Below are 13,584 nucleotides of genomic sequence, written 5' to 3' on the forward strand. Positions count from 1 at the left end.
ACACACACACACACACACACACACACACACACACACACACACACACACACACACACACATATATATATATATATATATATATATATATAAAATCAAATAACAATATTAAATTGTGCAATATGTTCCGTTATTTTACGGTTAAAGTCATTTTGCAATGCGATCATTTAACTCAGTTTAAATTGCGATCTACTCGAATTTATGAATTCGTGCTGTACATATACATGTTGTATGTATATACAGGGAAATAATCGCCAAATATTTCATGGGCAGGTAAAGGACTAAATTGAGTCGAAAAGTCCTCTACCATTTTGTAAATTTCCTCAATAATTAATGAGATATTAATCCTTAAAGATAGCCGAATACGCGCGTTTAGTCCACCCGGTCTACAGTGAAGTGTATATATATCTGCCGATCGCTTGGCGCGCAGGCCTTGGGAATTGGGAATTGACTGGCAAGCGCCCCACGCTGCGCACACCGCCGCAAGCCACCATAGCTCGGATGTTGCGCTTGCCAGGTTATCCTCATGGCTCGCGCGCCATGCGATCGATAGGCATATACGCTTCACAGTAGTATTCGACTATTTTTAAGGAATATCTCGTTTATTGGGGAAATTTACAAAATGGTAAAAGATTTTTCGACTTAGTTTAGTCTGCTCTACCTCCCCGTGATATTTGACGATTATTTTCAGACACCCTGTATATGTAGAAACAATAGCATGTACCATCTCAGCTTTTTTGTATTCAGAAATATTTAAACATATCTGTATAATAAATAAATAATATCATTGTTATATGCGTATATATATGTATATGTATGTATTAATATTTTTATCGTATAAGATAATTCAATTTAATTTTACAAACGCAATATAATAAAATATTTTTATTATATTAAATATTATATTAAAATATTTTGTTTGCTACTTATGCTAATATGTTTGTTTATACATATGAAAATTTTTTTAAAATTTATTATATTTTTGTATAGTTTTTTCATATTTAAAATAATTTTTTGTATATAAATGAATATTGACGTTTTTTCAAATATTATCTAAGGAACACACAAAAGTTAAGAAAAGTCTACAAACAGTCAAAATGATATTAAAATGATTTTATTCGTAGCGTCAATAAACAGTCAAATTTTTGTAATCATAATCATTTGATCTTCTCTTGAATTGGTTTATTTTTTTTGGGTAATAATGATAATAAACTATTTCTTATAATAAATAATCTATTTTAATTATATTATTAATCTATTTTAATTATATATTATTATAATTATATTGATTTTTGTGTAGGATCAGAGAATGAAATTCATACCAAATGGATGGTTCCAAGCATCCTGCCTATTTTCTTATTAATGACTATAGAATGAAAAGACGTGATGTCCCATGGAATCCGCCTTATTGCGCTTGTTGTAGCATAGTATCGTATAAGCATTTTATTTGACATTCGCAACGCTCGGAAGCATTATTTCATCCTTGTTTAACATTTAAGAAGATTGAAACGCTCGCGAGCGTTGCTAACACAAAATGAAAAACACTGTAAGGCTGCAATTGAAAACATCACTCGAATGTCCCCGCATGTCGTTTTATCCTTGTCGTTCACCCAATGTTAAACAAAAATAAGATGATACACGAGGGCATCCGAGTGATGTTTCCGGATCCAGCTTAGGAATGTTCAGATTCCCACCCAGGTGCTCCCCGGGTCATCCATTTAACAATATAATTCGGCAAATTATAAGGATAGAGAATAATATAGGTGATAGGTGGAAATCTGAACATAGACCTATGGGTATGGATATGATCGAGTTGCCGCTATAAATGCTTTAAAGCATTTGATTAGTCAATCAGAAGAAAGAATTTTACTAATTGACCAATCAAAAAATTCGAAGCATTCGTAGCGGCAATTCGACCGCATTATCTTATATACATACATATATTATATAATAAATTGGAACGTATACGAGACATAAATAAAAAGATACAAAAATAAAAAATATAATTTAATTTATTTTGTATTATATATTTTTAAGATGTAATATTTATGTATTGTATTATCTGTTTTTAATAGATATTAGGCCGTGAAATTATACTAATAATCAAGAATGATGTAAAATAATTTATACGTGCTCGCATCAACTTCTAAATTATTAAAAAAATTTTTAACATTTTAAAATAATACACAGAAATAATATATATACAATATAAATATATATTTTGATTAATAATATATAGAAGACATTTTCATTTAAATTCTTTTTTTTTTAATATCAATGTAATATTTAATGTGTTTTTTTTAAATAAATACATAAAATATATAAGAAAAGTGAGAGATTTTTTTTATTCCTATACTATTATATACAATAATATTCAACACTATACATGAACGTTCAATTTTTAGATGTGATGCCTGTATATCGTATGGGATATTTATTAAGAATTTATTCGATTAGTCCAGCCAGTACAGATTTATAAAATATTTTATAAATTTTCTGTGCTATGTGGGAGAGTAGAATTAATTAATTTTTACGTTTTCAATTCGTTAGTTGTTAAAATTATTCATTGAAGAAATATTTTTTATATTACGCTTTTATTTATAAATTCATTTCTAAAAAACGTTAGCGTATAATGGTCAATATCCTAATTCACCTCTCCTGAAACGCGCTTCTGTATCTCCGAACCCTTTGAGATACAAATGAAAATAGGAGAAGTACAAACAGGTACAAACGATTCTCTTTCGAATGACATAAATGAAATTAAAAAATCTTAAAGTTGCGCGTTGGCCATTTTTTATTTTTCTCTTTTTGTTTAACTGTTTGAGGTACAAACGAAATAATGATCGGTACAAATAAGTACAAACGAAGTATAAACGGCTTGCGGTATTAATTTTTATTTTTGTATAAAGTTAAGCGCCAGGTTCACATCGGTGTTTATAAGGTGATTATATTTGATCACAGATTAACATAAAGTGTAAAAACAATGATGAAGATGTGAAGAGCACATAAGAATCACAATTAATTAATTAAGCGTATATATATATATATGTATATATATATATATATATATCTATAATGTATATATATATATATATATATATCTATATATGTATATATATATATATCTATATATGTATATATATATATATATATATCTATAATATAATATTGTATATTAATAATAAAAGTTCTATAAATAACGCATTATATGTTTTTTGGGTTCTTCATTGAGCCATCTTCAAATACTCGTTATCAATATATTGTCAACATATTACTTTTTATTAGGATTAGGATTACTTGATATAGACGATGTTATTTCGAAATTATTGGCCATGAACGGATGGACATTCCACAAAGAATAGAGAAAATTATTCGCCTACGGCGAATACAAATGTTTGAAATTTCTCTTGTAAAGAAGGAAATGATGTTAAAAATGATTAAAGCAAATAATTTCATCCAAGTGAAATACTCACCTGTCAATCGCCAACTTCATTTCTTATATTAATAACTTTGTCAGAACAATTAAAACATCGATGATGTGAGATAATGAATTCCAGTGAGAAAGTCTTCGAAAAATAATACACATTCACAGAAATAAATTATATATGTGTCAAGAAGTAAAATTTTAAACTTAAAATTGTATAATCAATAAGACAGTCAGATACTTTTTGAAGGGAAATAAGATTGACAATGACTAAGATAAAAATAATATCAAATTTTGTTTGTGATAGAGGTAGACTTTGTTTAATTCATCTTTGCAATCAGTAATAGAATTAAGAGCATTCAGAGAGAAAAACTCCGTCACAGAATGACTCAAAAAAAAGCAATGAAAGAGATAATACATTTTGGTTTACGATTCCATTCATTCCAAAAGTGAAAAATTTAAACAGCTTAATAAAAAAGACGAATTCCAGTCAAAAGTCTTCGAAAAATAGTAAACATTCACAGAAATAAATTATATGTGTGTCAGGAAATAAAATTTTAAACTTAAAAATTTGTATAACTAGTAAGACAATAAAACATGTAATGCGTTATTTATAGAATTTTTATACTATTAATATACAATATTATATTATAGGTGTTATATATACGCTTAATTGTAACTCTTATGTGCACATCTTCGTATTGTTTTTTGAAAAACTAGAATCCTGTACTTCTTGTTATTTGATGAAGTTTAAAGTAAAAAATTAAAATTATTATTGAAAAACGAAAAATTATCAGATTAAATATTTTTCATTTCCAAAAGATGAAGCAATTTGCGTTAAATGGCGTAAAGTCTGCAAATCGAGATTCCATTTCCGTTATCAAAGATATCATCGTTTCATATTAGTTTAAACAATAGTTTGAACAATTATCTCGAAAAGGATTTCATTAAAAGGATAATTTTTAATGAAATAATTATTTTCTATAATTTAATGCATTCCACATGTTATAAGATTATGTTATAAAAATAAATTTTTTAGCGAATTCTATAATATTGTTTTTTAATATTTATTTTGTGTTTAATATCTTTTGTATTTATTAACATGTATTGCAAAGAGTGCTATATGTGTACTGATAAATAATATATTCGAATTTATCACGAAACGATCACAACTTATCAACAATTCTGATTGATAGCTCGACTTGCGCATAATATAAGGTGCCCATAATATAAGGTATTTTATTACGCATAATGACCGGCAGACTAAATTAGGACAATCAATCAAATATCCTAAATCAAGAATAACCAATCAAATGCTTAGCATAAATTTAGGTCAAATTTTTTGGTCAGCCATCATGTTTAAGACGATTCTTTGAGAATGAAATACTTTATATTCTTATATATTATATTCTTATATAAGACGCTAATGCGGCCCTCTGATTCGCGACACCTCAAGGCTGAATTTAAGACGATCTTGAATATAAGGACTGTCTATGAACCGGCCTTAGACTCACCTGATGGTACTGGTGGATGGGTACTGGCCGATATTCATAATCGGATCTTATGTTCAAGACCTTAAGTACAGTCTTAAGAAGTCACGAACTAATCAGAGAACCATATTGCGTCTTAAGACATTACCTAAGATAGTCTTAATAAGAACTATGAATATCGGTCTTAGAGACTTCTTATACATTTTCTGATCTAGAAAATAATTCATTTAAAAACAAACTTCGCCTTTCTTTGAACTTTCTGAAAATATATTCTTCCCCCTTTTCTCCAATAAATAAATAAATTCAGTCGCCTTCCTCCGAAGTTCCTGAAAATTAATAATCACTCCTTCTCTTCTCTCCAATACGAACAAATTATTATCAAATTATTATCTACCCTAATCGTTTTAATTCAAATGATTTTGAAGAACTTTTTTAAAAATCCTCAACCTTTAAATTACTCTAAAATAATGTTTCTTGAATTTAAGACTTTCCTTTCAGATATTTGCCAAACGAAAGAATAACAATCTTAAATCCTTTTAACCTTGAAACGCGATTGAATGATTTATTCTTATATACATATTCGTATCCCGTTAATTAATTAAACTAATTTATGTAAAGTAATGAACAGGAGATAGATCCAAATTCTTAAACATTTTCCAAGATTCTATTCAACTCCTTCCGAAGAAATGTGAAATCACCCATGGATCACGTGACACAATTTACACATTTTAATTTTAGAGTAAATAATTTAATTATATTTAATTATATAATTTAATTATGCAATTCAATTTAATTATATAGTTTTTTATTTCGAGAATTTTAAAATTATGTTAGGTATACTTACCTTCATTATTATGTTATCACAAATTTTTTTTATTTGATTAAAATTTATTTAAGACTATTTGCATGAATTTATTTTAATTCCTTCTTTCGCATACTTCCTCTCACAAGGTCGCAAGATCCTATTCCAAGTCACATAAAATGATTTCCTTGATCTAAAAGCAGATCAACGAGCACACTATTTGAAGTAGTGTTATTGTGTTTGTATGTACGTAGATTTCTGTTTTGAAATTTAAATTGATTGTGCTCGAGTGATACACGCGATAAGACATCCATTGCCTTAGTCTGAGACGATAACACAGGTCAATGTTTTAAGACTTTTTTTCTGCTGTCATAATAAAATAAAAAATGTCATTTCCGATATTTTCGCACGCTGAATACGAATTCGGCAATAAAATTGTTCTATTATGTCAGATTTTTGCGAAAAGTGAAAGGTATCAAAATTAATGTTTTTTGACATATTTGTGATTTTTTGTTAACGAAGTAAATTTTTTTTTCTACTTTTGTTTACGGCATTTTAAAGTGCCAACTTTTATCTTTAAAATATATTTTTTTAACGCCGTATGTTTTTTTTTCACTGAGATAATCTCTGCGTAGTCACAAAGAAAAACGTTTTGTGCCAAAAATGTTTTTGAAGAAAAAATTTTAGGAACTGTATGATGATTTTAGTAGCAAGGTTTTTAAGGTCACTAAATCCGAATCTGTCAAATTTTCGAAATTCAAAATGGAGGATCCAATATGGCGGAAAAATTTGTACTCGCAAAAAAATTTGTATCATTAAAATTTGTTATTTGCGCTTTAATTTAATTTAAAAAATATTGTTTACAATATTAATTTTGGAATTTTAAACATTTGTAAAAGAATTTCAAATTTAAATTAAGTAAAAAAATTGTTAACTGGGCAGAGAATATCCTGCATACTATTTTCTACGTCTGTAGACCATTTAGTCATAAAAAGAGCATTTTACGATATTTCTATGTATCCGCTACAGTGAAGTCGCGCCGCTTTCCTTTTCCTCACTCCTCCCCCTCCCCTTGCGCGCCGTTGCTATGGAGTGAATTCGTGCGGCGCGGCTTCATTACACATTGGCTTAGACGTTCTTTTTTTTAATTCAAAAACTACCGCATATCTCAAAATGTATAAGACTTTTTTGTTATCCTTGACCCATTCACTGTATCTTAAGTATGAGAAACCGGAAGAACTTCATAAAAGAAAGCATATGAGACGCTGCTTTGACAATATATAATTAAAGCTAGTAAAGTTAAATATTTACAACTTTAATTACTGTAATTTAAGAAAAAAGATAAAAAAATTCATATATATAAAATTATAAATCTGAAGAAATTTAAAAATAATATAGATAATAAAAAAAATAAAAAATAACAACAATGAAAAAATAAAAAATAAAAAATAAAAAATAAAAAAAAGTGTAATGTAGATTATCTTCACGTGGTGCATTCTGAGAAACATAGAAAGATTGTAAAATTGCTCTTTTTATAATTAAATGGTCTACAGACATAAAAAATAGAATGCAAGATCTTCTCTGCCCAGTTAACAATTTTTTTACTTAATTTAAATTTGAAATTCTTTTACAAATTTTGTAAATTCCAAAATTAAATTATTATAAACAATATTTTATAAATTAAATCAAAGCACAAATGACACATTTTAGTGATACAAATTTTTTTGCGTGGACAAATTTTTCCGTCATATTGGATTCTCCATTTTGAATTTCGAAAATTTGACTTCAGATTTGGATTTAGTGATCTTAAAAATTTTGCTACTAAAATCAATGCACAGTTCTTAAAACTTTTTCTTCAAAAACATTTTTAGCACAAAACATTTTTTTTGTGACTAGAGATTAGGCAGAGATTATCTCGGTGAAAAAAAACGGCATTAAAAAAAATATATTTTAAAGATAAAAGTTGGCACTTTAAGATGCCGTAAACGAAAGTAGAAAAAAAATTTACTTCGCTAGCAAAAAAATTATAAATATGTTAAAAAACAATTTTGACTCCTTTCATTTCACTTTTCGCAAAAACCTGACGTGATAGACTAATTTCATTGCCGGATTCGTGTTCAGCGCGCGAAAATACATCAGAAATATTAGATGTACAACTTTGCTTCCGCCGTTTTTTCCCGAAATTCGAGGCTTTATTGTAAAAAACTGGTTATACATTTATGATTCAAAGTATTGTCCATCGCTGGCCACTACTTTCTCCCATCTTTCGGGTAGCGTACGAATACCGCGTCGAAAAAACTGGTCATCTTTTGAGGCTATCCACGAATCGATCCAATTTTTTACTTCTTCATAAGACCGGAAGTGCTGGTCAGCCAGGCCGTGTGCCATTGATCGAAACAAGAGGGAGCAACGTCTGGAGAATACGGCGGGTAGGGTAGGACTTCCCATTTCAACGTTTCCAAGTATGTCTTGACCACTTTCGCAACATGGGGTCGAGCATTGTCATGCTGCAAAATCACTTTATCGTGTCTCTCGTATTGCAGCCGTTTGTCTTTCAATGCTCGGCTCAAACGCATCAATTGCGTTCGATACCGATCGCCTGTGATTGTTTCAGTCGGTTTTAACAGTTCATAATACACGCCGAGCTGATCCCATCAATACAGAGCATGTCCTTGGACATCAAAATCACCGTTCTTGAAGCGTTGAAATCACTCACGACACGTTCTTTCACTAATAGCGGCCTCACCATAAGTATTTGAGAGCATTCGATGAGCCTCAGCCGCAGATTTCTTCATATTGAAGCAAAAAATTAAAACCTCCCGCAAATGACGAGAATTTGGCTCGTAAACTGACATTTTCAATCGAGAATAACTTTATGATGCAGACACAAATCGACTAATGTTTCTATGGGGTTATGTTGACAGATGCCCAAGTTTATTGTATGACGTCTATGATCTATTTATTTCGACCATCACTTACCGCCACTAAAGTCATCTAGAAAAACGGCGGAAGCAAAGTTGTACACCTAATAGTAAAAAAAATTAATGTGGCTTATTTCGAGCTATAATTAAATTAATTTTAGATTAATATAATTAACATTTCGGCTTACAAAGCCTTCTTGTACTACAATGCAAAGATACAATCTTAAATTAACGAACAAAGAGTAATGGATATGAAAATTTAAAAATCATTAATGGTGAAGTATCAAAATATAAAAAAATAAAAAAATAAAAAAAATTCGAACACATCAAAGAAGTATCCCGTCAAATGATAATAAGCTAGAAATATTTGAATACTTCAATCAGTAGATTAAAATTAATTCATCAATAAAATAAATTTGCCAAATTCCTTAGTTGACATTTTTTATTTAAACAGCAAAACGTCGATCGATGTAATCCAAACCCTTTTCTTAAATCTTTTAATTCCCGTGAAATAAAAAGGACTAGGACTCTGACGTAACATTCTATTCTGGCACATTTTTTACATGTAATATAAAATATTTCATAAACTATTTTCAATTTTTTATAGCTAATACTTTAATACTTTTATACACAGAATAATAAAAATAAGTTAAGAATTAATTGGTATAAATATAATTGCTTAAAAAAAATTATGGAATTTGTAATATACAATTACATCTTTTTTTGAAAAGTAACTGTGTATTTTCTTTCTATTAATCGATTTATTTGATGCATTAAAATAGAGATACAATTATCAAAAAATGAATAGTTCATAAAATATTTTCAGATTAAAATGTGTCAGATTAAAGTATAAAATATTAAATTACTGATATTTTTAAAAATATTTTTATATATTTATATAATATATATATATTTTATATTTTATATATTATATATATATATTTTATATTTTATATATTGAATAATTATAGGAATTGTATTACAAAAAAATCATTTATCTTATTCTTTTAAATGATGATGATCTTCTTATGACCTTAGGGAGTAAATTTTACTGTTATTTGTCTTCTTTTAGACCATACTTTTTGTCTAAAAGATTTATTTCTAAAATTTACTAATTTTGAAATATTTAAGTGACTAAGGGCCGGTTGTTCTACCTTTTGATAAATTTTACTTGTTGGGTAAGTAGCAAGATTATTCAATCACATGCGCAGATTTACCTAATAGGTAAAATTTACCAAAAGATGGAACAATTGGAAATAAATTAAGTAAGGCATTTCGCGCGCGCGCGCGTGTGTGTGCGTGCGTGTGCATATATGCGTGTGTAGAATTTATATACACATAAATAAATCGATTTAGGAATTATTCGATTAATTTTATTTGATGATTTTTAAAAATCTGGCATATGTTTTCTATTAAAAATATAAGATATTTATATCAGAAGTATTTTCGAGGTCACATTATATCGCGAACAAGTATCTAAAAAAATTACTTATTTGGACATAAATTTATATTGTTATTTAAGTCATATTTAACAGCATAAGTACACACAAGAAAGAAAATTTAGATTTAAGGAGATGCTGAAACTTTCTGTTTTACTCACATTTCCAAATCTCTGAATTGAATGGTGAAAAATCTCTGAATTGAATTTATGGATTGCAAATTATAACATAAATTAAAGTGCGCACAAATAGAACCTCAGCTGCACCGGATTTTATGAGAAAATCGAAAAAAAGTTAAAAAATTCACTTACTTTTGATTCGTACAGCTGTCACTTGAGATATATATTTGCTTGATATAAAAGTTTTAGAGTCCATATGTTAAAAATAAGCGTGCAGTTGAGATCACATTACTGGAACGAACGATACCGAGTTGTAGATTGAAGGTCTAGAAGAAATCTTCACCGTATAGAAAATACGTGCATACGGATGCTTTGTGAAGTGGGAATGACAACAGCCGAAATTGTAGCAGTAATTGTGTGGTTTTGCGATAGATGGTGCTGGTATATGTTAGATAAGAACAGATGTATGCGTTTGAATAAGACAGAACGATATATATTATATAATAGAAGAAATGAATCAAAGATGTCACCACTATTATCGAATTTGGAATTAAAAGTCTGTACTGTCGACCTCAATCAAATTCGATAATCGGTTTAGCATCTCCTTAATAATGTTAATATTTAATTGCAAGTAAACTTGCACATATTTTCATTACACATTTTTTTCCACATTTTGCTTTTAATCCGATGAAAATGTTACAGATTATTATTAAATTTAAATAATCAGTGTAAGCATATAATATTTTTTCTTTATAATTTATTAACTTATTTTTTTTATATAACAAGATGTCTCCAGACTTTGCGTGACATCCATTAACTGATTCCTGAATCATTTCAATAAAACGAAAATCTTAATATCAAAACGTTTAGGCTACAATAGTTTTTAATGAGAAAGGTGTTTAAAGCTAATTAGCCAGTTAAATTGTCCGAAATTAGCATGCTTAGGCATAACATTTGTATAAGTAGTAAAGATGTTTAAAGGAAAATAGAACTGATGCTTGAAAACATCTTTATTATTGTGCCACGCATGACGCGTGAACTTTGAACAGTTTAACTTTAAAATCCCTTCTGATTAAAAAATTCCTCGATATTTTGGTTCTAAGATTTTCATCTCGATATGACCTCAGGAATATACTATAACAAGAACTCTCACACAAAATCTGGAACACCTTGTATGTATACACTGGGCGCTTTCCAATCTTGCTTAACACATCTTGACATCCAAATGCACAAAGTGTAGCATTGTACACAATTCTATTGGAGCAGATTGTATACAATTTCGAATAGAGTTAGACTAAATGTAGCTTTTTTCTGTATTGTCTGTAATGAAAAAGAAGGAAAATTGTCGGCCACCAATTTATAGTCGTGGCGATTGGTAATATAATATAATTGTCACTAAAAAAAACAGCCGACTAGTAGCCCTCGGATTGAATGTTGTGTCGACGATTATGGCAATTCGAAACACGACTTGTGTACTGTGTACTCGAAAATGTCTAATGATTTCACAATTGGAAAGCACCGAGTATGTGTAGATGTGTACGCATATTCGCGTATGTGCATGCATAAAAAAACAGTGCCAACCAAATTAAATATAAATGTATGTAAATAATATTAATTCTGTCAAGGTGTGCTGTATGAAGTATTTCTTAGTGATTGTGTTTAAAGAGCCTGCTGTTGATTCGATGTAGCCTGTGTAGAGGCAATCGTTGTAGGGGCGATAACTCGAGCGTATACGGCCCCACCTGCGGTTTTTAATCCGGTAGGAGTGGGAATCACTTTGAGTCCATGTAATGTTTTGATGTTGAGCAGTTGACTCGGCAAGATAATTGGTTGCTGCGTTTGTTGTTGATGCTGTTGCTGAGAAGTGGGCTGCTTGCCTAATACTACGTTCCCACCACTAGTACTCACTGCAACTCCAACGTTTTTGTTACTGCTTGCTAATACAATAGGTTTTCCCGCAAGTTGAGCGGTAACCATTCGAACAGTTTGAGCCTGTTGAGGCTGAGATTGTTGATGTTGTGTGCTGACTGCTATTATTTTTGATTGATTAGAAGATGCTTGCGCTTGTGGCACCACCTGTAAATATTCGTATAAAGACATGTTCGGAAACACTACTCGAATGGTATTATTTTATTTTTATTTAAGGAATCTATTCTATTATGATAGCCAAAAAATTGAGATTTTTCTTTAGGGATGTTTTCTTTTAGGATGTTTTCAGTAAATATACTATGTATTAAAAGCAATCTTGAATATTTATAAAAGTACAAGTTAATAATATAAAAAAAATTTATGACCAATGTAAACATTGTTTTTAAGTATTTGCTTTTGTAGCATTAATGTAGCATTTTAAAAAGAGATGTATGTTCATTGCGGAATTGATTTTTCGGTTTATATATATATAGATACATTTGGAACAAAAATTTCAAAAAGATTATTATTAATTACGCTATCGAATGTCGCTATCGCCCCTACTACAATTAATAATTTTCATTAAAAAATAAAAAAAAATGACACTGTTTGAAGAAAAATTAGGAAAAACAACTTCTTTTTCGTTATTTTGTTATGTGAAAAATATGGTAATTAATAATCTTTTGGAATTTTTTGTATCAGATATGTTTAAGCCGAAAAATCAATTTCGCAATGGACATACATCTTTTTAAGATGCCATATTAATACATATCTTAGTTTAACACACCCTTACTACACATGTTGGATCATTTGTGTTCTGGATTAATTTTCATCACTTTTACAAATATATAAAAATTATTAAATGATTTTTATGCATATTTTGACATCTTTAGAAAGTAAAGTATATTTATAACAAATTGTATATAAATTGTTATAACTAAATATAGTTAACAAAATGAGAAAAATGCACTTTTTCATACAAAAATGTTTAAAGGAAAAATATGTTTCAATATCTTAAAGTTGACATTCCGAATTACAAAAGAAAAAAATAGTTCAAATGTCGGCTGTCTAAAAAATTTAGTTATTTAGTAATCTGAAGATGTTTTCTTAATATGCATAAATGGCTGTAAATGGAAGATATATTGCATTTACATTTTAAACAATGCATTTTATTATTGCTATTGTGTTAAAAAATTTATTAGGAAAATGATTTTTTTAAATATTATTGTACATTCAACATAATATATAACATTGCAGACAACATTTAACAAGAGTGTCAAAACCAATCATTTATTAAGGGTTTATATATATACATATAGTATATATATATATATAAATGATTATAAATATGGTATATATGCATGCACATATACACACAGTATGTATAGGGTATAAGTTTAAATCCGCTGTTTTTTAGAAACTCTTTTCAGAAAAACACATTTTTTTTTCTTAGGAAGCAAAAACAAATTTATTCAAAGTACTTG

The 13,584-nt window shown here is 28.7% G+C and overlaps 1 protein-coding gene across 1 annotated transcript in view; it reads right to left on the reverse strand.

Annotated features, from left to right (window-relative positions):
* Window positions 1–11,812: 11,812 nt before the first annotated feature.
* LOC105623884 (nuclear factor related to kappa-B-binding protein) overlaps window positions 11,813–13,584 on the reverse strand; it is a 68,085-nt gene continuing 66,313 nt past the window's right edge. The window contains 1 exon segment of the mRNA XM_012205260.1: window positions 11,813–12,268. Coding sequence (XP_012060650.1) covers window positions 11,813–12,268 — 456 coding nt within the window.

The sequence above is a fragment of the Atta cephalotes genome (genome assembly GCF_000143395.1).
Source record: "Atta cephalotes unplaced genomic scaffold scaffold00002, whole genome shotgun sequence".
Classification (NCBI taxonomy): domain Eukaryota; kingdom Metazoa; phylum Arthropoda; class Insecta; order Hymenoptera; family Formicidae; genus Atta; species Atta cephalotes.